The following is a 22928-nucleotide window of genomic DNA, read 5'->3' as shown; positions in this document are numbered from 1 at the left end:
TTCCCAAATGTCAAACTATTCCTTTAAAGCCATTAATGCTTAGCATGATGTCCTACTGAGGACCAATGTAGTAAGTAGTGTAGAGGAGTGTAATATGGGAGCCAGATTAAGATAAAAGTAGATAAAGGACGATATTTAAACTTAAGATATTGGCTGCAGTGACACTTTGGTCACGCGTGTCAGCGTGGCTGCTGCAGGTAAATCATATTTTGCGGCACATTTTTCACAGGGATATGGCATGCGTATGATAGTGTATGTCTGCACGCTATCATAGGATAGTATCATAATGAGGTAAATGTGCTATATAGTGGGATGCATATGCTGTACATATGAACATAGTGGTAAGTAGTGGTGCAAAGCAGTGACTCTACTGTCATGTGTTATTTATCGTTTATGAGGAATGGAGCTGGGTTTGTAGTGTTTCAACTTGTATCAATATTTTGTATTTCAAGGTTGTGTGAATTTGAAAAAAATTCTTTAGTGGCTTCCCAACTTATTTTGGGATTAATGCTGCGTTTTGTGTAGGGTTGAATGCAAGCGAGTAGTGTGATTTTTTTAAATTTTTTTGTGAATGAATGGATTGTCCCCTATGAGGTTGCCTCCTCTATCTTCTTCTCCACTTCTTCCTCCAATCTAGTAATCTCCATCTCTGGAGCCATTATCCCGGGCTCTGCTCTCGTACACACTGGCAAATCTATCTCACCCATCGAGATCAGCCCCTTTGCTTTCTCCTCCTCTGACATTGCTGCCTCAGGCTGCGTCTCCCCCTCTGACTTTATTTCTACCGTTTCTCCTACATTTTCTTCTACCTTTACTTCAGCAACTGCTTCTACTTTTGCAGCATTATTGGCTTCTGGCTTTGCTTCCTCCTTTGCCTCTGGCTTATCTTCCTCCTTTGCCTCTGCGTTTGCCTCTGGCTTTGCTTCCTCCTTTGCCTCTGCGTTTGCCTCTGGCTTCGCCTCCTCTTTTTCCAGACCGGTGGCAATTTCCACCGGTTCGGACGCAGCCTTTTGGGCCGGTTCCTCTTTGGCGAGGTTGCGCTGCTCGCTGCGCGACACCGCCAGGTAGCCGACCAGCTGCAGGTACTCCTCGAAACCGACCTTGCCGTCGTGGTTGGCATCCAGTCCCTGGCCCATGTTTTTGATCGCCTCCTTGCTGTCTGTGTCCTGTATAGCAGGCACACGCAACCATGAGACAATCAAGCATGATAATTAGTAACTCTACCTGGACTCCCACTGGTGAAATCACCATACATGATTAGTAAATGACCCTCTATCTGTGGCTCTATCTAAATTATAATGCAGATGAATGTCATTCTATCATATGGGATCACTTTTCCCTGCTGTATATTACACCACCAATTGGTCACAATGCTCGTGTTAAAAGTCTGAACAGGTTCAAACTAGCCAGTGCTAATGTAAGACTATACTGTATGGTTTTCTGTGAGGGCGTTACATGATGCAAGTGTTAGTCATATTTCAGAGAGGTTCAGTGAAGGTTTCCTAACCGTAAGGATGTTGGAGAGCTGGTTCTTGACGAGGCTCTGGAATTGACCCTGTCCTAGACTCTCCTTCCCCTTGGTCGACTTCATGAAGACCTTCACCATGGTCTGAATAGCAGACTCCATGACTGCTCTCTGTGGGAAAAGGAAGAGGTCAAGACAATGGTGTCAGACAGACAGACAGACAGATAGAAAAAGATAAACAGATAGACAGACAGACAGATAGATAGATAGAGATAGAGATAGAAAAAGATAGATAGACCATGGCATTAGTGATTAAACGTGTTGCTGCTGTAGCGTGCAGTGAAAGGGAGGAAGTTCCAGGACGGCCTGATTCAAAACACATTGAATCGGCACATCCAGTGGAAAATGAAACAGCGGATCTCCTCGTGTCCCTGCGAGGCCTTTCGTTTCAGGTGTTGGGTCCAGAGCCGCAATAAGGGAGGGCCGGTGACGTGAGATAAGTGGAGAGGGTGAGAGGGAGCCTGATTGAGAGACAAGCTGTGATGCACAATGGAAGTTCTGATCTTTGATAGGTCATCTGATCTACTGAAGCTACCGAGGGGACTGGGCTTCAGATTACCTAAGGGGTTACCTAGTCCCTGTCTGCTCCGCTCTCTCTCTGTGTCTTTCTCTCTCTTTCAGTGACACTCTCTCTTCCTTTGCCTGCCCACTGACTTTTCTCCTTCTACAGCCTTCACACCGTTGGACACAAATACACGCAAACACGTCTGACAATGAGGCTTCAAAACGATTTTAAAGGCTTTTGGTACACACCAGCAGCAAATTCCTGCACAATTACTATTTAAGGTAGAGACACAGAAATAAACGTAGATGTCGACAGGTAATCTATAGACATTGCTCCAAGTGTAAAACAAATACCAGGAGGTGACACAGCTCTGCCAGAATTCCATTCATTGCTGTCCGCGGAGATCACTTAGACAGGAATTTACAGGCCAACTCTGAGCTACTTTGCCCCAAAGCAGTGAGAGGATATGTTCAAGGCGACTGTACTCGTCTATCAGCTTCAGTATTCAAATGCCGCAGAGCAAACAACGGTTTGCACTAGTGAGAAAAACACACCTTAGATCTGCACACAGGATTTGCCCGTGTGAGCTGAGTGTTATATCTTAATTTCTGAACTGCATATGCCCCCCCAAGCAATTTTCTCTTCTGCAAGCATACATGCATGCCTGTTTGTCTCATTATATCATGAGAGCTCTGACACTGTAGCACAGACAAGGCCACACGTTTGCATGTAGTAGAGTAAGCATATAGCAGATCTGATTGTCAATACAGCTGTCATTGAAAAATAGGGATGAGATTCAAAAGGGGTTGATTTGACCCCTATAAAAAAAAAAAAAACGTCCTTCCTTGTATAGCGTGTGTTTGTGATACTACAGACACAGCACGTGTTTTGTAGGAACTTTAGGGGACTTCTTCCTGCACAGGTGACACACCCTGCTCAGCCAGAGCACACAAAGGCCTTAATAGCTCTAGGTGCGTCCCGTCCACAAATACCAGCCAAAGGCATTTCTTCTATTCTTAGATTGACGTTTCTGTCCATTCTCACATTCATTATTTACCTATGTGGCCATTCTCGAGGTGGTGTTGCCCGCTGGGACAAGAGTCCTCACACAGTGCCCCAATTCCGACTAAATGAATTGCATCATCCGTCCCCGAGGACCGGAGACAAACTAATCCCGTTTATTTGTCTTAAAGGGCCCCCGAAATCAAATAATTAAATATACAGGCCTACAACCACAGGTTTCCCGTTTCCCTCCACAGCCCAAAGGAGATGGGAGGATTGCGTTTCCAAACGGGCGAATGTGATACGGTATGTGCGCAGAGTAATGACAATACTACCGCTCGTGTGTGGCATAAAATATTAACAGAGGAACAAGTTCGGTTGTGGCTGTAAATTGCGGTGAGCAGACGTACGTCGGCCGTCTTTCATCCGCCTCCTCGCTGAGGTATGAAAACACGAGACAATTGAAAAGCCGAGCGTTGCGCAACACTATCAATAAAGTTGCCCTCATCAGGACTCATTACCATCAACACCATGAGCTCTTTTAAATATTTAAAGTTGTCACAAACGACACAGCCTCGCAAAAAAACAAACAAAAAACACCCAGCAAGACAAGCTGGCACTCTGTTGCGGTCTGTTTTTATAAAGCATATTGTGCGCAAAAATAATAATAATTGCGCTCTTACGCGCGACCCGGATGCCCACTGGATATATACCACGTAAGCTCAATACTCGGTCACCTCAAATCACTTCAATTTCTCATAGGCTGTTTGCAACTGATCGGCAACCTGACAACTGATCTACGTCAAAATATCAAATATCTTTCCGAGAGACAGACAGGGAGCAGTTGGCAATCAAACACCGCCAATAAAACCGTCCATAGCAGCAGAATAACCACCAACTGTCGCCCTATAGCCTACTCTACTTCGTAAAAGTGCAACGTGAGCCTAAAAACTTCTGCGGGCTGGAGTCATTGAAACCGTCCTGCATGCAGTCAGACAGCGGCCAGGTTTCATGGGATTGCTCTTGCAAGATTATCGAAACGTGGCAACAAAAAAAAATGAACAAACACAATGCTTACACGCAGGAGAAACTTAAAAGAATCCAGAAAGACGCATTCAACTCACCGTATACCGTCTGCGGGACAACTGAAGTGTATAAATGTGCGCGAATTAAGAGTTTCTGCTCTCTTCTCCGCCTTTCTACGCCTCTTTGAGCCCAGAGAACTTGCCAAACTAGTAGGACAGCAGAATCTCTTCCGTGATTTAGGTTTTTTTTTTTTTTCCCTAAAACTTTTCCCCCTGACAAGTCAAAGGGCGTGTACCTGGAAGAGTGAGATGGAGAAGTGGGAACGTGGAAGAGCGCGGCTCTAACTCTCAGGAGAAAAGGGAGTGAAAGTGTATGAAAACACGTATACTTTGTTTTTTAATGTTATGATCTGTGGCTCAGGGGACAGCCGTTTCACGTCATGTGTGATTTGCACGCCAACCAGGCAGGCTTTGTGGCTAGGAGCGGCTTCAGCGGCGGGGACGAGGAGCCGGGGCGGGTGGGATTACTTCATCTGTAAGGCTCGGTGGCTTTCCAAAGTATTTCACTTATTAAGTGTAGACACAGAAAAACACTTTGAAACCGAAAGCAGTCTATAGCTATCATCCATGATCTTACAATACATTTTAGGGAAGCCACAAACATGAACAAAATCACTAGAAGAGACAGCTCAAACTTTGATTTGGGCTGTGTTGGAGGGCCGAGCTTCTCCCAACTGACACTTTTTTGAGAAATCTGAGAGTAGAAGAATTCTCAGTGAAAATACTAAAGCCGGTGTGGGTGGCAAAAGTGCTGCAAGAGGTAAAGCAGTCTTGCCAGATTCTTGAGAGGGCTTTCAAGTGTTTGTTTGTTTTAAGTCTCACTACTGGTGCTTTTTTTCAGTGGATAAGTGAGATACAAGCCTCAGGTATCTGGGAAAAGCTTTTGACCGCCCACTAAAGAGACTTCCCTACACAGACAGACAGTATACACACAGCCTTTCCTCACTGGTTGCACTGCTCTCATTGTGTCTCACTTTAATGCTGCTGACTCATTCGCCCATCGTCGCTCCTCCCACACTGGCACCTTAGAATGTGTAATTTGGATACAAAGGTCACATTGTCTTATCTGTTGAAAGAGCTGCATTTTTTTTAAATGAGCGAGGAGCACCGTCACTCATTTACAGAATTAAAACGGGCGTGCAGGCTATTAAACATCTGGGGAGCAAGCCGGCAACACACAACACATCAGAATGAACACAGTGACCCTGTAACACCAAGAATGAATAGCTAAACAAGGACAATGCAAATGAAAAGCTCCACATGTCCCAAACATAATGGGGTGTATTTGGTCCACACATGCCCGTTACACAGGTCACTGAGGCCTCGGGGACAGACAGTGAAAACCTTGACGCTTGGACAGGCCTCTTTGTACAGGCTTTATGAAGCTCTATGGAACAAGATATGGTCTGGATGGTGTATTTGCGGCGGCAGTAACGCATATAGGATTACAGGCCTCCTAAATAAAGGCTGTAATACACTCCCTCCTGCTCAAATGTGGGTGCCCGGACATCATATAATGTGGTGAATGAATGACAGGAGACAGTGTCGGTGGCTGAGGGTTCAAGACAATGAAGCCTTTTAATTCAAAGTTCCCTGCATTCAAGAAATGGTTAACTAAAGAGTTACACATGTGGCACTGGTGGGGTGATGAAAGCATACAAATGCCTTTGATTTTACAGTTTGACAGCTTCAACACGGGGTTCGTTGCTGCTGCACAATCTGCTCAAAGCCCACACTTGACAGACGAAGGCGAGCTCTCTACTGACTGAAGCCTCCCTGCTTGCTCGCCAGCTTTCCAATCAGCTGCCAGAACTCGGAGAAATTCAGCTCCCCGTCGTTGTTTTCATCCAGCGAGCCCATGAGCTGCTCGATGGCCCCGGGATCGTCGGCGTTCTGTGGGTGAGCACAGAGAGGAAGACCCTGATCACAATGAGATCACCCTGAGCTGCAACATGAACCAGCCCGCTCTGCAAAGACTGGCCTGCCACCTAATGGTTGAGTGTATAGTAACAAATACACTCACTTACAGCCTCACCTAGTTTCCTGATGCTGAAAGCACGTTATTGTGTTTGATTATATGTTGTATATATTGGTGGACAGCACATCACTTACAGTGGTCATTATAAAACATGTATTCAATCACTATATGTTACATTGTGCAATATTTAGCTCTGTGTCTGACTTATTTTTAGAGGCGCAACCAAACATTACCCTCACATTAATTTGTGACAAATGAGATCGGTTAATAATTTAAGTGATTTGTCAAGTAAAACTATTAAAAGTTTGGTAGTTATAGCTCATCAAATATGATATTTGCTTGCTTCCCTTCCTTTTATGCCACTGTAATCTCATTCAATTGTTTATCCAGACAAATACGAAGTCATGTTAATACATTACTGCATGTTGGACATCATAGAATGCTGATTTTATATTACATTTAATACGTAATGGGAAAAGATAACTGGTTGATTAACATAGAAAATGAGCTTCAGCTGCAGCCCTAGTATATTGTTTTGTATGCTGCAGCATGAGACCTAAAAACATGGCACTGAATCAAATACAGAATGAGTCATATGTCTAATGAATCTAACCACAGTAATATATGCGAATCACAGAGCCTGCAGACATGTTGCATCATAAACTGTGCCTTTGATGTGTCGGACAGAAAATAGATAGGAATCAGCAGGCCAAGTGGCTCAGCAGAACTCCATAGATTTACCTTGACATAGTTGGGCAGCTGGGAGGTCACCAGGATGTGGAATTCTTCTTTGCTCAGGGTGCTGGAGGACCCATCTTTCCCAGCGAACGTCTTGAACTGGGTGACAATGGTGCAGATGGCAGCTTCCATGATGGTTCGTGCTGAGACCTGGAGAGCAAACAGAGAATCGAAAGCCTCGACAAACACCTTTCACGCATGCTACGAGTCCGATTGTGCTGAAACCCAGTGGCTGTGGTCGCTCACCTTTTTGTGTTGAGATGCTGGGTTATGTGTCAGAGCTGGTGCCAAGAGCCTTGTCCCTCCACTCTGACCACCACCTCTCTGAATATATACTCTTCATCTCCCTTCTCTGATGCACACATCAGCGGAAAAAACACTCAAACCTGCCCTCTTCTCCCCCATCAAGCAGGCTGGCCTTATCTCTGCCTGATTTCCACTCAAATCTGCACACAGACACAGCTACACACACACACACAAACTAGAAAGACTGACACTCTGTCCTTGAAGGGCAAATTTGTGCTGATGATAGCACAAAACCCCTCTCCAGTCCGTTTGCAGAGCAAGGATCTCTGTCATGCCGTTTTAATCAAGTGACTGAATCAAGCATGCCTTAGCAGTTATTTGTTTATACAAAACATAACTCAAATAAAATGGCATTCAGGACAACACACGTCCGGCGTCTCATGTGCAGCTCTTTCCAATTACAGGAGTCAATGTGTGTGGAAACCGAAGAAATGGTAACTTTGATTTTACAGCATTTTAATTAAGGAGGATGGCGGATGACGGTATGAAAGAACACTGAGGTTTTAGCAAAGCGTTTGGGTATTTTAACTTTCTCAAGATTGTCTGTCTATTTTGTAGTTTGATCCATCTGCATCTTAATGCGGGTTCTTTGGAACCAGGTGGCACCAATAAATCCTGGAGATAAAAAGAACAAAAACACAACATAAAAGCTTGTATGGCGACTTGTAGAATTTAAGGAATGACCATCTCTCTCTCTGCGGTTTCACAGTGGCTGACTGTTCTCAATCATGGCTTACATTCTCGTTCATCAGCGTATCAGGTCAGTGACTCACCGGTTGGTTCGTGCATCACGTACAAGCCGAGAGAGAGTATTTAATCTAGATGTAAATATTTTAGTTCGGTATCATAGCTGCGATGAAAGATGCCTGTCGTGCAAACACTTCCACTTCCTGTCAGACAGCAAGTCACACATGTCTGGGTATCATTGTACATCTGACTAAAATAGCTACATCAATACAACCCATTGTGAAGCAGGGGATGTATTCTGTGATACTGTTCTATTGTCAGCATATAATACATGAATCAACTGAAGCGTTTCAATAAAGACAAACTATACACATTTAATGGTGAACAATTTATTGAACTCAACACTGACTTCCTTACAGAGGACATAACTGATGATGAACGACATAAAAAAAAAATAAAATTGGCCAAATTTTTCCATACATTTGTCCAAGAATCAATTACATGCACATCTGAGCCAGCTAGCATGAATCAAGACCTATTGTTGTCCCACAAAGACAGAAATGCTCCTCAAATATCGATTAAACGTTCATGAATGAGATTCGCTTAATGACTCATCTGTTGAAATTGAGCCTTCTTCCAATAGCTTTGGTGTAAAAGAAAGTTCAAAATAAAACTGTTCCTCTGTGCAAACAGCAGAGGACGTTGAGCAGAAATCCCTCCAACACTTCCTGTGTAAACCCTGTGACATTCAGTCTGTCCTATCAACAGCAGTCAAATTGAAAGCTGTGTAAACTTGTTTTCTTCTCTATCTTGCAGAAGCAAATTAAATCCTAGACCCCTAAGATATTCACAATGATAATAATAAAAGGCACATAAGCAGTAGCTGGCAAATTAAATTTCGGAAAACAAACTGAAAACGTCACCATTTCCACATTCGACGTGTCTGGCCTGGGGTCAAAGTCTCGTTAGAAAGAAGGAAAAGAGGTGCAGTGTACCGACAGAATAAATAAACATGAAACACTCCAAAGCTTCTCTCAATCACTGAAAAATGAGAATCCAACAATCACATTCTGTCGACTTTAACTTCACATCCGCCTAAAAACTTCATGAAAGGAAAAGGACTCGAATAAAATACTAAACCAAAACAAGAAGAACTCAAAGAACTAGCCAACGATGGAGAGCAGTTCTGCAATACTTAATACACTTTGCTTTGTATCCGGTTTTTTTTTTAAACCTTTTTCAACTTAAAATTGAATAAACATAATGCAGCAGCGTCCTAATTTTTTCCATTTTTACTTAATTACTTGTGCATGTCAGTTAATATCAACCTGCTGACAAAATAAGAGGAAAATGGAAAATAATATAAATAGCGGTTTTGGTCGGTCTAAAAAAACACAACAGAGAAAAAGAATTTTGCTGTAAATGTGAATGCTTTTGAAAAGTGCTAAAGTGGTTTAGCAGTCCTATAGATTGAGCTGCTATCACTTTGTCCTATTGCTTTTCCTTCTGAAGCAGCTCTGACCTTTCCCAAACAGTTCCTGGTTGTTCAGCACTTCTGCTGACAACTGACAGTTGGGAGTTGGGGGTTGAAAAGCCTGTCGTAGCTAGACGCCGAACGCTCAGGGCTCTCAAACGGCACCCTTTGTGTGCATTTGCCCAAAACTACTAAAGAGCTGCAGACGCAAAAACTGGTCTGACCCGATCTGATTTTTGTCTCTGAAAGAAGCGGGATCTCGTCCTCTGGGATTGAACTTCAGGCAAACGGTGTCTGCAGAAACAGTCTCAGCATTTGTTGTTTTAACCTGCTCGGAGAAGCGGCAGGTTGATTTCACACAGTCAAATGACAGAGAAGCATTTAGCGGCAACACTCATATAATATATGAATATATGTAACCATTGCTCAACAGAATAATGTGTGCAAATACCATCTCCTTAGAGCCCTGTCTTTTTGTGTGTGTTCTAAATATTATCAGGCTGAATTTAAATGGTGAACTGCAACATGCACTACATATTGAGAAAACACTATACAGCAGAGGAAAAAACAAACCCACACAACACATTACTGAAGGACTTTGCATTAGGAGGCATGACCTGACAGAGGTAGGTAACGACAGCTAATGACAAGTACAAGTCTAGCTTATGATTAAAGACTGAGCGGGACACGTTTATGAGGGGCACGACCACTCTGTGCCAGAAGCCACTACAATTACAGCTCTGAAGAGGAGAACGTAGGCAAGAAATGTCGTATAAAAACACCATTTGTGCTGTATCCTAGCGTTGTATTTCACTCCTTTTCCCCCCTCGATGTCTACTTAAACTGCGGCTGCAAACTTCCACAGGGCTTCTCGTTCAAACTCCTCCATCTCCTCCTCCAAGGAGTCGTCGTCGTCCTTGTGCCCGCCGCCCTCCACAACGTCCACCATGTCCTCCAGAATGTCCGCCACGTCCTCGACAAAGTCTCCGAAGAGAACCCTGTCGTGGATGAACCCGCCGTCCTCAAAGAACTCTGCCGTCAGCTTCCTGATCTTGTCTTTGCTCTCGGACGAGGATCCTTCCAGCTTGCTCAGGTAGCCCTCCAGCAGTTCCTCAAACTCGGGCAGCTCCACCGGGTAGAGCCCCTCCTTGCCGGCGCAGTCCTCCACGGAGCTGCAGCCCAGCTGGGGGCGGACGTTGCGCCTGAGCTTCTGCTCTTGGTCCCTCCAGAAGTCGTTGTGTTTGTACGGATGAGGCTGGCGGAGCTGCTGGTGGTGGTGGTGCTGATGGTGGTTGTGGGAGTTCTTAGGAGGCCCGCTGTGCTTCCTCCTCTCCTCTCTGTCCATTCTGCGCTCGTCCTTCTTCTTCTCCCACTCGTCCTGGTGTTTCCTCCACGCCTCTTTGTGAGAGTTTTGCTTCTGAGACTTCCGCTCCTTCTCTTTCTTCTCTTCTTTGTCTCTCCATCCTCCCTCTTTGCTGTGCTTCCAGCCTTTCTCCCCTCTCCCCTCTTTCTTGTCCTCTTTCTTCCAGTGGTCCCGCTCATTGCTTTTGCCCTTGTTCCCTTTCCATTTGGACTCCTGTGGCTTCCTCTTACCCCACTGCTCAACTTGTTCAGAAAGCTTCTTCTGGATCTCCTCCAAACTGTCCCTCACGTGTTTCCTGTCGCCTCCATCTTTCTTCATCCCTTGCAGCCTCTTCTTGCTCTCCTCCAGAAGAGCTTTCTGCCTCTGGAGTTCTTCCTTCAGCTTTCCTCCCTCATTTGTGTCCTTCCTCCTCTCAAGTTCAGGAGCTTTCTCGTTACTCTGACCATCTTTGTCACCCGGCTGAGGGGCGGAGCTTGAGGTTTCTTGATCGGCTGTGAAGGATTCAAGATATCAAAGTTATCATGGGTTTGCAAGTTATATTAGAAAGGTCAACAGATCAGCACAGATATGGAATCCATTTTTATATCACAGTACCTATCTATATGCATTGTCATTTCAATAAATAATTACTGAAATCAAATTGCAACAGCAATTCAAGGATTGACTTCATGTTCGTCCCATCCTACCTGAGAGCTGGCTGAGTTCGGTCACCCTGGACCTCAGACTCTCCAGCTCTTTCTTCAGCTCAGGCAGAGACAACAGCTCCTCCTTCAGCTTGACGTTTTCTCTTTCCAGATCTGCTTCACCCTTTTCATCACCGCTCACTGCTACGGCCTTCAACGCCAAGTCAAGTCCTTCTTTCTGAGACTAAGAAATAAAGAGAAATGGAGACGTTCCCAATGCAGACAGGCGTCCCAGTCAGAGCCAGATCGTGCACATCTTGGGACAATAATCCAAACTGTTTGTAGAAAACATGCTGTATATATATATTGCATTGCATTAAAACACCATGAAAGGGTAAAACGACATCATTAACGTCAGTATAACTGGTATACTGACCTGTAGTTGAGCCTCTAGCTGAGCGATCTGCTGGTTTTCCTGTGTCAGTTTATCCAATAGCTCTTTCATATCCTGTGGATCACCGCTAAGCCAGTCCTGGATCGAAAATCATTGGCAAATGAATAAAACACATATTTTGAAATAATCCCATCTTCAGCGTGGGTCTTTTAAGTTTTAAGACTCAAGTTTTCTTAAATACTACAGTGTAGCCACAGATGTCGAGGAACAGACCTGGTTTTGTTCTCCATCACTGAGTTCAGAGGCGTCAAAGTCACCTGTCAGATAAGAAAACACATCTTTCACACAGGTCTCACAACAGGAACTCCTATTGACACACAGCTGACAGGCTGTCTTACAACCGTAACAGATGCTTTTGTTGTGAAGTGCACTCGATGAGCTCAGGCACTACCTGTACACAGAAGCTATTCATTCAAAAACAACAGTGTGAGATATTTAGCCTGAACAAGCAAATTGCCAGGAGTTTCCCATCAACTGAAGCACCATAAACATCCAGGGAGTCCTTTAAATCGTGATGACGGGTGTTATTGTACAATTCAGAGCGTGTTTTAGCTGTCATTTTCTGCTGCCACTGCATGAAGTGTCAGGCCAGATAAGTGCTTGGACAAGCTATTGAGCGTTAGCCAGCTAGTCTTAGTACTGGACCTACCATTATGCAGGTCAGAGAGCAAACCTGTTGACGTAGTACAGCTTAGTCAACAAGATCTAAAAACAGACATCCGTCTACGGCAGACAGCTGCCAATTAATGGGCTTATGTAATTCGTAAATAATGTCAAATTAGCAAATGTGCTATGATTTATTGACAATAGTTGCAATAAAACTCTGATGCAGGGGTGAACAGGTGCACCGTTCCTAAGATAACATAAGCAGATTTATCAGGTAATGAATATTATTAGCATGATCTCAATCTTACTGTTCATGACGGTAAATGTGAGCAAAAGTAGTGCCTCCCACTGCATCGGACCGTGAAAAGCAGAAGCAGGCCAGCAGGCTTAGTGATGGGCGAGAGGAACTCACCAGAGAGGAAGAGGGAACCTAAGAAGAGCAGGATCAGAGAGCCCACAATGCATTTGTTCAAGGAGAACCATGGCTTTTCCTCCCTCTTCTCCGCCAGCTTGAACTCCACTTCCTCTTCGTCGTCTTCCTCATCGGATGTTCTTGGCCGCGGCGACCCGAAGGAAGGGGCATTCCTCCTCCTCAGTCCGTCTCCAGAGCTGCCTGTGTCGCCCGGATCGAAAGTGTTGGATGTTTCTACAGGAGGGAGAATAAATGAGAGGAACGAGAACATGCCGAGCATGAAACGCTAATGGCAACACAGCAGAGGGTCGTCACATTTCAGTGTGTTCTTGAGAAAGATGATGGCGCAGAGCCTAAAGTTAAACCACATGTACTCAAATTTGGCCCGGAGTCACTCCAACAAATCATCTCGACATCTGTGGCTACAAAAGTGTCGTAAAACCGTAATTATCTCCTGGCAGACTGCCTCACACAAAATACCAAAACATAAGTGAATACATGAACCGCATGACACCACGGTGTGTAAACAGTTTGTGAAAAAAAACAGACCAAAAAAAAAAAATAAAGAGTCGGTGCTTGCTCGTGGAAATGGATGACATTTTCTCTCTAAATTACAACAACAGTCATTTCATGCATGGGGGGGTTTCTTCATTTTCTCAGCGGGGTTTACGCCTCCCTGTCGTATTGATGAATCGTTTTCCAGATGCTAGCCTGACACAGATAAGACACATGCTAACTAAATCTGCTCCAAAAGGACTCTCGTTTTCTGTTTCTACTGACTGGTGCTAATTGCAAAGAGCCACCAACCGCTTACTTTGCTCAAGGCTGCGTTACCAGTGAGGCCCAAGACCTCCCAGGGGCCCACAAAACCACCATGTTCACTGCGCTGTGGTCGGTTTATGGTAATATGACAAAGCATAACTTTGTTTGGGGATAAGCACGACTAAAGCATAATATAAACTGGAATGATAAAACAGATCCTGCTTTTATAACCAGACATCGAGGGCCTGTCTTGAAGAGGAGGCCTGTGTCGAGATCTAGATTCAAGGCCTCATTTTTTCAGCCGATGTTGTGCTTATACGGTGCAAATTCTTAAATCAGTTTGTCTTTAATCATATTGCCACACAGCATATCTGTGGCCATGTGTTATTCCAGCAGAGAGAAGCTGTACACAATGCACAGAGAATGAGAGGAATGGGGAGTTAGAGGGAGCCAATCAGCAGATTCTGGCTAAATAAAGGTGAAATTAAAATGAACAAAAAATCTACTTTACTTCAGAGCTCTGCTGTTCATTTCCAAAAGCTAACTTCTTTAACTACCTCTAAATTCTCTCCTGCAAAATAAAGATCACTCTGGTTCCACTGCGGGATTCGTCATGCATACATCATCACACATATTCCTGTAGATTTATCCCATACCTTGCACTTCTTCTTCTTCTTCTTCTTCTTCTCTCTCATACTGGGTCACTGCCTCGGACAGCTCCATCTCCTCCTTTCCCACAGCCGCCACCTCCATCTCCTCCTTTTCCACAGCCGCCACCTCCACCTCCATCTCCATCTCCTCCTTTCCCACAGCCGCCACCTCCATCTCCTCCTTTTCCACAGCCGCCACCTCCATCTCCTCCTTTTCCACAGCCGCCACCTCCATCTCCTCCTTTTCCACAGCCGCCACATCCATCTCCTCCTTTTCCACAGCCGCCACATCCATCTCCTCCTTTTCCACAGCCGCCACCTCTTCCTCCGCCTCTACTGAACCAACAGTCTCTGGTGCAGGGCTATCATTGATGGGGCTCTCTGCCACCAGGCTCTCTGGGACTTGGCTTGGTGGCTCTGTACTCTCTGGTACGAAGCTGATATCAGCATCGCCACGAGACAGAGGATCAGTGGCTGTAAGGGTCTCTGTGGGGTTGATGACCTTTGGTGCAGCAGCGGAGAAAGGATTCAAGCAAAATGCATCACACTCGTCAACCTCTTCTTCTGTAGCGGCGTGGATCTCAGTCAGAGGAGGAGCGGAGCACGACTCCTCAGGCTCAGCTGTCAGGAGATCAGCAGCAGCAGGAATATCGAACGGAGCCCCGGAATCAATGTTGGTGACAAAGGGCGTGGCTCCGAGGTGCTCATTGTCACTCGGGGAGCTGGTTACGATGTCATGGATGACTGGAGGCTGACTCTCCGGGTCCAGGTCTAAAGGATCGAGGAGGTTGGGTGGGAGGGGACTCATCCGAGTTGGACTAGACGAGCTGGGACCCTCAATGGACTCTGGAGAGGTCTCTTGACACACCTAGAAATAAGGAGAAGTTATCTGTGAATACTTTGATATCATCTTTTTTTGTGAGGTTTATTGCAATCAAGGTGTTATTTTGTGATAAAGTGCTACGATTTAGTTTTTTAGCGCATCCATTTTCCCTCAGTCTGTATTGTGTACAGTACTTCATCATTTAAGGACTTCCTATGTTGCCCAGAGTGACGTTTTCAGGAGAATAGGTCTCTACTTCTCAAATTATATATTGAGAGTCGGCATTGGGCGTGGCAAGACTGAGGCAGTTTTCCTGTCACCGAACTGAAAACTCATCACATTCTGCTGAGGCTACTTTCAGTGCATCTCCACTGCTCATATGACACATTTCACCCCGTGCGGTTCTTCAACACGGGTGCAAAGTGCTAACTGTAGAAGGAGCTTATTGATTCTGAGGAACTGGCAACAAAGTTGGGTGATATAAAGTTGATGTTACAGATCTCAAAAGTGTTCTGTGAAACTCGTCTGCACTTATACTGGAAATGAATATTGTCACATTGTCTGTTTGTGGGCCGTAAGCTAGTACATTCATACAAAAACAAAAAAAATGCAATAAAACATTACCAATATCAGGCTATAATAATGTAAATATGCTGTGGTGGAATTGAATTTATGCCTCGTCTGGTTTATTGCACAGTTTATTGTGTACCAACCTGATGGCCTTCTTCAGACAGGACAGTTTCTACTGGAATGTCGCTTGCAGCAGCTCCTGAAACAACATTCACACAATGTTAACACTAAAATATCAATCCAAAGCAACCTTTTTCTGCCTGAAATTTGGATTTATGACACACCCCTCGCCAGGAGCCACAGCTCTTGACTCGTCAATACCTGTCACATCCTCGGAGAGACTCGGGACGTCACCCAGGCTCTCAGTGCCGTCATCTACCGGCCCGACGTTCTCAACAGCGGCCTCCTGTGGAGCCAGACGATCCAGGGAGATCAAGCTTCCTACAGACTTTTACATTAACGCCTACAGTGCTCTCATTACATACACTGCCCTTGACATTTACAGCAACCCCTATACAGGCGTGCATGCACAGCATAACGCAATAAATACTGCATACACATACCACATACTCCTATAACCTTGATAAAAGGTACAATTTATGGCGTGGATGTTGTATAAGAATGACCCCAACAAACTAGAACATTTTGTGTATTTTGATAACTGAGGAGGATCTTCTGCCTTATACAATACATGTTGTCCTGAATGCCCTGTCTTAACACAGACATACAGCCATGCACAAATACGTGCACAAAGAGTTAAAACACATCTGCCACACATGTATCACTGTGGGAAGCTCAAGGGTGCAAGTGCAGATATGCCATATTTTAAATTAACGGGTATTCATGAGCAAAGGAAAACAACTATCCTCCAAATTATAACCAGGCATACAGAGCTTCATGTTCCAGTTTCCTGAGCTGGTTCTCCGTCATACCTCGGGGGAGAGGAGGGTCCAGCTGTTGGTTGAGGAGCCGCTGCTGCCTGTGCTGTTGCTGTTGTCAGACATCGCCCTCGTCAGGCTCAACTTGGCACAGCACGGTGCAGACTCAGCGTTAGGGTTTTCTGCAGACGACGACAGAAACAACTCAACTAATTGAACATGCCTGATGCATTCACTGTGCATGCCTCGTGGGAATCAACATCATCCAGATGTAATAGTCTTGACTGTGTGTGTTTGTATCGGTAGGCTAACAGTCAGAATTATAGGTATGCACCGTCATGGACATGAAAATACACACAACATGACAAATTGTGCCTCATTGCGTGTAATATTTTGATGGCGATCATGCAAATTGTAGTCTAAGAGGACATAATGACGCAATAACGTTGGAGTTTGGGAGCTACTGCAGCGCACACACGGGATAGAGACCAGACTGTCGTTGGTCCAAGTTATGTAACGGTGTGTTGGCATCCATAATATACTGCTGCGCAGTTTAAAAAGAGGTCTCAGAAGAAATAGGAATCTCCGGATTGTTTTCAACACCGCTGCTATTTCCAGCCAACCGTTCATTCAGATCCGTCCTGGCCAGTCAATCTGTGACCGACAACGGTCCCCCCGCCGTTGATCCAGACACGCGCACACAACGGTTAATACTCACGTGTCGACAACACTATGTGCGCAACAGCTTCTGTTTAGCACATATGGGAAACACAGTAAAGGGGCTATAGTTGTTGTAGGAACCAAATTCAGTGTTCACACAAAATGGTAAACAAAGGATGGTCGGCTGAATATTCCCACTCCCACTCTTCCGCGTTCTCACAGGCCCCGCTGTTCGCGAGCGCTTCACACACCTGCTCGACTACGTCACATTAAACACAAAGAAGACGTTTTATTTACCCAACTTGTTTACACCTCAGTCGCTCGCAGTTTTTCCCCCCTTCAAAACGTTTAGTTTTTTAGTATGAACAACGCTCCTCTCTTCCCGTGAACTTGGGAACTTTGGGAATTCCAAGCTGCGTCACGTCGCCCCCAAGGCACTTTTCGTCCAATGGACTTTCAGCAGAGGCTGCGGAGCTCCCGCCCCTGAACCGAGGCTGGACCAATCGGAGAGAAGTGGGATGTCAGGAAAACGACGCACAGCCCCGGCTTGATTGACGCCCGCAGGTGAAAGTGGCAGGTGATGAGCACAGATCCGGCCCCTGGTTTTTAAGAATACAACTTCATGTGTGAGCCGAACCCTCAAGATGCATGCGTGTGCATCTATATATATATGCAGCAGGGAGGGGCTGCTGGGACCAGCCGCACATTGACACGTCTGCACAGCTATATTTGAACTGCGGTACTTACCAAGGTGGATAACCCCTCTACTCCGATTGCTGCAGTTTAGACATCAATTTCATCATCTTGCTCCCGTTTTCTCTAAAATCAGAGTCTGTAAACTGTTATGTCTGTGAAAGGCACATTTTAACACCTGTGCATATATGTGAAATCTGAACCTACACAAACAGAGAGAATTGGAATCTGTGGTTTCAGATATTTATTATTATTTATTTATTTTATATGTAGATTGCAGTGGTGAAAGAAGGACTTAAATCCTTTACTTCAGTAAAATAACTGTAACACTAGCACAGTGTAAAACTACCCATAAATGAAAGTAAAAAGTAAAAGTATGGCCTCTAATTATGTCATATAATATTGTCTTATTATGATGCAATAATGTGAAAGCAGAATTTTCAATAGTTGGCTGTAGCCAGCTCATGAGTGACATGGAATTATTAGATGTTTTTATTCCTTGTGCTATTATTACACAGCCGCAGACTGTCAACTTTGATGAGCATTTTATTTTTACTTTATGAGTCATTTTAGAAATAAGCTTTTAAATAGTTTATGATAAATCTCATGTTTGCAACGGGTAAAATGCATATATGCAAACATGCACTAGATTTATATTTCTATCTGTTTGAAATTAAGTTTTGTGTATTATGGTAAATTAATTAAGACATTTCATCAATAGATCTACATTCATATTTTGAGAAGTAAAATGGAGGTCATTCATCGTAGCTGCTCTGGAATATATCACCCTTTTCTCTCTCTTTGCTTAATATATAAAACATGGTGCAAATGGATGTAGGCTATTAAGAGAGTTAGAACTAAGAATTTAGATGTCTTATAATAAATCCACAGCCAAAAAAAGAGACTGAAAATGTACACATGATAATACAGTAAAATGATGTGGGTCACCGGTTATGCAATGACATTAAAAGTATTGGATTTTTGGATTTGTGTTGCATACCTTCAGGAAGGTTTTTTGCTACTATGGGTACTTCTCAAGTCTCTTAACTGCACCCCCGTTTCCCTCACTTGGGTCCTTTCCTTGCGTCTTAGTCCCTCCCACCAGGGATGCATGGAGGAAACCATGCGAGGAGAGAGGAACGAGGAAACGACAATTAAGAGACTTGAGAAGTACCCTATGCTGACCAGAAGACCGTGTAGCGATTACGACAATTTCCTGCGACACATGGAACAGACCAATGGCAAGAGAGTTAGCCGGATGTCTTCACCAATGGGACGGGACGGGGTCGATTTGAACGGTGAAAAGCGGGCTAGCAAACATTCGAGAGGGAAACAAAGGGGGAAGAACATCCTGCAACTGCTGGACCTAAAACAAACTGGAATAATTAGCTTTTTCTACTCAGGATACGTAGGCAATCAAATAAGGTAACTTTGAAGCCCCGTTCATGGCGTCACACTTTTGTAGAAACTAGTTGTGCGTTTGCGTAACTTGTCAGAGATAACGCTTGTTCTCGGCTAACTTGGGCGACGTTAGCTTAACTGTTAGCCACACTCGCTTAGCGATGCAAGCTAAAACTTGCTGTCACGTTGTCCACGAAACGACATATTTTTGATCCTGAATGTCCACTAATGTTAGAAATCTTTCCAACAGGGCTCCGTCATGTCTCACAAACAGATCTACTACTCTGATAAATATGACGATGAAAAATACGAGTACAGGTGTGTATGACTCATGTTTATCCAGCTTCACATTGACTCTGCCAGCGTGTCACCGTTATTTTAGAACTGTTTTCGCGAGCTGACATCGTGCAAAACCTATCCCCAGTTGTGGAACATGCCACGTCATAGTCATTTTGATCTGATGCGTTCATCTTATGTTGTCCGCCCTCGTTTTCTACAGGCATGTAATGCTACCCAAAGACATTGCAAAGCGTGTACCCAAGACCCATTTGATGTCGGAGACTGAGTGGAGGAACCTGGGGGTCCAGCAGAGCCAAGGATGGGTCCATTACATGATCCACCAGCCAGGTATTCCATCTCGTTTCCAGGGATCATGTCACAATTAATATGCAGCTGCAAAGCTTTGTGATCAAGTGAGAAAATGGGATTCTGATCTCGAGAACAATGTTGACGTTCAGCAAAAGTACTTAAAGTGTAGATATTTGAGCGTGTTTTGAATCAGCTTCTGTGCCGGGTAATTATGTGACTGCAGTGCACACTAACTCTATGAGCAACAGTTGTGTTTTACAGTTGTCATATGCTGAATATGTATTAAAAATAAGTTATGATCAGAAGCTAAAACTAACCGGCACATGACACAATGCTGATGACTGATATGTTGCTAGTTTGCATTTAACTGAACTTCTCTTTTGCGTTGTGTAGTTGATTTGAAAGTTGAAGCTTCTGTTTCCTGTATGCCCGCTTTGCTTCAGCTGGTACAGTTGCAGATGAGATGATGAGCTCATCTTGATGTGTTTCAGGCAGAAGATTAGGGATGCAAAGTCTGTAGGGGGGGGGGTCTGTCTGTCTATGTTAAAACAGGTCAAGTTACAACTTTTCTTTTTTTTAAGGAAGGTAAACCTTTTTTAACATATTTGGTGAACAAGCATATGGACGGCAAGTGTCAAACCAAGCCACACCCTTCTATTAAAAAAAGAATGGGAGTCATGTTTCCCCAGAAGAATCACTAAGTATCATTATCTCTGTTTTATATACGTTGTTCTTCCCTCCTCCAGAGCCACACATTTTGCTGTTCCGGCGCCCTCTTCCCAGCCAAAAGGCATAAAGGGAGGGAAACTCCGAGTCCCTGGAAGATCAGTCCTACTTGCCACAGATTGACTCATCAAAGCGGAGATCATGCTGTCAAATTACCAAACTCTAGTGTGGTAGGTGATTTGTGATTTGGGCTGATCATGTTGGACCCGAAGGACAATGACATTTATGAACAGTGGTTGTGGAATGGAGTATGCGTTGAAGGAAAAAAAACCAATTACCCTCCCCTTCGGGGAAAAAGACTTCATGTGATAACAGCGACTCGTCGTCTGCCAGAAAACCTTCAAATCGGCTTACACGGTCTTTTTGACTCAAAAAATCTGTCAAACTCGCTGAACCTGCTTGGATATTCCAGCTTTTTAGAACAATTGTTAAAAGATGTGGGGAGTGAAACTTGTTGAAATGTTTGAGTGATTTCTTAGGGAGTGTTTTTCTGGGTCAGGCTCCGGTCACAAGCCAGACAGAACAGCTGGATCCTAAATGCAAGTTTGACTCCGAAAAACATCGAAGTGCGGCTTTAAGTGACATGTTGCTGCTTGGTTTAAATGATACTGTAAATTGGCATTTAACACTTTTTGTCATGTACATGAAAAGCCGCATAGATGAGTGTCTCTCCCCCCCCCAAAAATAGCATATTCTAATAGTTTTGGCCTACTTTAAAATAAATCCTCTGGCTGGCTCTGATTGTACCAGTGAGCTGCTCAGTATTTATGAATGTGTTGCCCTTTCTGAAATAAATGGAAACTTTAAAATCTTTGCTTTGGGGCCACAATACAGAGCCATTTGACACAACATGAAGATACATGTTTAAAAAAAAAAAAAGACTGGGGGAGGCGGTTGATGGCAGACACTACCCGAAAAAGCTCTTATAGAAAAAGAATCTCGACCATTGACTAGGACGCTGGAAAGCCGATAGCATTTGTTTCAGATTGTGGTGTTGAATACGATTGCTTTCAGGTGCTTGTTTTCACTGTCCTACTCGTCCTGAATACTTGCAACCCCCCCCTGACATGTCTGTGTTTACCGTCTGTCTCTTGTGTTCTTTACCACCACATACTGAGCTGCTCTGCTGTCAATGAGGCTACATCTTTGCCTATGAACTTGTGCCTTGTGTGTAAGGTTTTCTTTTTGTTCACTATATGACAATTTGTTTTTATGATGTGTAGGTATAGCGCTGTTCTACCCTCAGAATTATTAAAAGAATCAATGCAATCAACGTGATGATGCATTTAGTCTTTAAATAAAACAACTGGCAGGAAGTCCTGTGTTGGATGACACCTCTGTACCTTTTTTGGTAATCTGGAAAATAACAATTAGCACAGTGTGGAATTGATAATGTCCCATGTTGCGCTATAACTATATATGTGGCTGCATCAAAATGGAAATATTCACATAACGGTGTTCTCAATAACACCCATTTGTCAGCACTATCAATAACTTAAAGTGTGTATTCCATCATGTATTGCAGTGCAAACACGAATCCACCAGATGGCAGGATGACATTCTTAAATACACCGTTGCTCTTCACTGTTTCCTGTCTGTCAACCTGTAAAATACCAGGAAACAATGCACACAGGGAATGTGACATGACACAATGTTAAAGCTATGTGAAACCTCCAGTACCTGGTGATTCTGTACCGTTTCTGCAGCCTAGACCAGACCCCAGTCATTGAAGAAGCCATTCATAGGAAATAAAACTGCTGAAGAGGTCTGTCTGTTCACGTACGGCTGCTTTGATTCATTCACGGCTTCATCACAGCTCCGCATGCGTGTTGCGCTAAGCGTGAGCCTAAACCGCGCTGTAAAGTTGCCATGTGTATGATAATCAGGTGTAGGAGCTTGTCACCTCACCTTGCGTAGTGTAATGTAATGAGCCCAGCTGGGATAAAGCTGTGATCAGACAATATGCGCTGGGATGTATGCCAGACAGCACGCTTAATGGATATGTGATGTTATGATGCACAGTTGGTTTTCATCCAGTGGCACAGTGATGCTGCATCTGTTGTCTGGCACCGTGACTTGACTCGTGTGTTTCTTATTAGTTGCCCATGCTATTGCCAATCGTAACAAGTCCGTGGTCCCTCGTTCCTTGTGTGATGTGGGTGGTCTCTACCGGTGAATGTCTCGGAGCTTAATGGACAGAATGTTTCACTGAAAGTCGTTATGATGGCGTACGTGCATAAAGGGAGAGGCAGGCGCAGCATCTGCCGCACATTTAAAAAGTTATACTCGGTGTAAACGACCGGTGTATTATTGCTCTACACAAGTTTTAATGAGCAGGCAATAACAAAAACAGAGGTTGGGTAATTCAGAGGCTGTTTATTTTAAAACGGGATTCAGCTCTCTGTAAATTCTGTTATAA

At 44.2% G+C, this 22928-nt stretch overlaps 4 protein-coding genes across 6 annotated transcripts; 1 reads left to right on the top strand and 3 right to left on the bottom strand.

Moving 5' to 3' along the window:
- Window positions 1–587: 587 nt before the first annotated feature.
- s100u (S100 calcium binding protein U) lies at window positions 588–1627 on the bottom strand. The gene is made up of 2 exons (XM_076106011.1): window positions 1508–1627; window positions 588–1166 (listed from the first exon to the last, which is right to left on the bottom strand). The coding sequence occupies exons 1-2, from the start codon at window positions 1625–1627 to the stop codon at window positions 588–590; spliced, it is 699 nt and encodes a 232-aa protein (XP_075962126.1).
- Window positions 1628–5818: 4191 nt separating this feature from the next.
- Window positions 5819–7198, bottom strand: s100a11 (S100 calcium binding protein A11). The gene is given in 4 exon segments (XM_076106425.1): window positions 5819–6010; window positions 6837–6983; window positions 7080–7157; window positions 7160–7198. Coding segments are annotated over 4 exon segments (399 nt in total). The 3' UTR covers window positions 5819–5875.
- A 997-nt stretch (window positions 7199–8195) lies between these two features.
- On the bottom strand, window positions 8196–17729 carry pbxip1a (pre-B-cell leukemia homeobox interacting protein 1a). Of its 3 annotated transcripts, none has more exons than XM_076105658.1 (10): window positions 17399–17729; window positions 16496–16623; window positions 15885–15969; window positions 15707–15762; window positions 14177–15038; window positions 12759–12992; window positions 11954–11997; window positions 11723–11818; window positions 11350–11530; window positions 8196–11154 (listed from the first exon to the last, which is right to left on the bottom strand). In XM_076105658.1, exons 2-10 carry the CDS (start codon window positions 16565–16567, stop codon window positions 10139–10141), a joined length of 2646 nt encoding a protein of 881 aa, XP_075961773.1. In that variant the 5' UTR covers window positions 16568–16623; window positions 17399–17729; the 3' UTR covers window positions 8196–10138. The 3 variants fall into 3 exon arrangements, with proteins under 3 accessions (XP_075961773.1, XP_075961776.1, XP_075961775.1); XM_076105661.1 differs by having other exon boundaries at window positions 17404–17729; XM_076105660.1 differs by lacking the exon at window positions 17399–17729 and adding an exon at window positions 17160–17351.
- Window positions 17730–19046: 1317 nt separating this feature from the next.
- Window positions 19047–21841, top strand: cks1b (CDC28 protein kinase regulatory subunit 1B). Its single transcript, XM_076106064.1, has 4 exons — window positions 19047–19219; window positions 19446–19513; window positions 19695–19822; window positions 20530–21841. The coding sequence occupies exons 2-4, from the start codon at window positions 19455–19457 to the stop codon at window positions 20577–20579; spliced, it is 237 nt and encodes a 78-aa protein (XP_075962179.1). The 5' UTR covers window positions 19047–19219; window positions 19446–19454; the 3' UTR covers window positions 20580–21841.
- Window positions 21842–22928: the final 1087 nt, after the last annotated feature.

Source organism: Anarhichas minor, unplaced genomic scaffold, assembly GCF_050575085.1.
Source record: "Anarhichas minor isolate MPS153535 unplaced genomic scaffold, ASM5057508v1 ptg000033l, whole genome shotgun sequence".
Taxonomy (NCBI): Eukaryota; Metazoa; Chordata; class Actinopteri; order Perciformes; family Anarhichadidae; genus Anarhichas; species Anarhichas minor.
This window is presented reverse-complemented; position numbering and strand designations above follow the sequence as displayed.

Coding starts and splice junctions, on each gene's coding strand:
- s100u (XM_076106011.1), bottom strand. CDS start 1,627: ATGGAGTCTGCTATTCAGACCATGGTGAAGGTCTTCATGAAGTCGACC. Junction 1,167..1,507: donor AGCTCTCCAACATCCTTACG/GTTAGGAAACCT, acceptor CCTGCTATACAG/GACACAGACAGCAAGGAGGC.
- cks1b (XM_076106064.1), top strand. CDS start 19,455: ATGTCTCACAAACAGATCTACTACTCTGATAAATATGACGATGAAAAA. Junction 19,514..19,694: donor GATGAAAAATACGAGTACAG/GTGTGTATGACT, acceptor CGTTTTCTACAG/GCATGTAATGCTACCCAAAG. Junction 19,823..20,529: donor TTACATGATCCACCAGCCAG/GTATTCCATCTC, acceptor TCCCTCCTCCAG/AGCCACACATTTTGCTGTTC.
- pbxip1a (XM_076105658.1), bottom strand. CDS start 16,567: ATGTCTGACAACAGCAACAGCACAGGCAGCAGCGGCTCCTCAACCAAC. Junction 12,993..14,176: donor AGAAGAAGAAGAAGTGCAAG/GTATGGGATAAA, acceptor TCCCTCCTGTAG/AAACATCCAACACTTTCGAT. Junction 11,155..11,349: donor CGAACTCAGCCAGCTCTCAG/GTAGGATGGGAC, acceptor AATCCTTCACAG/CCGATCAAGAAACCTCAAGC.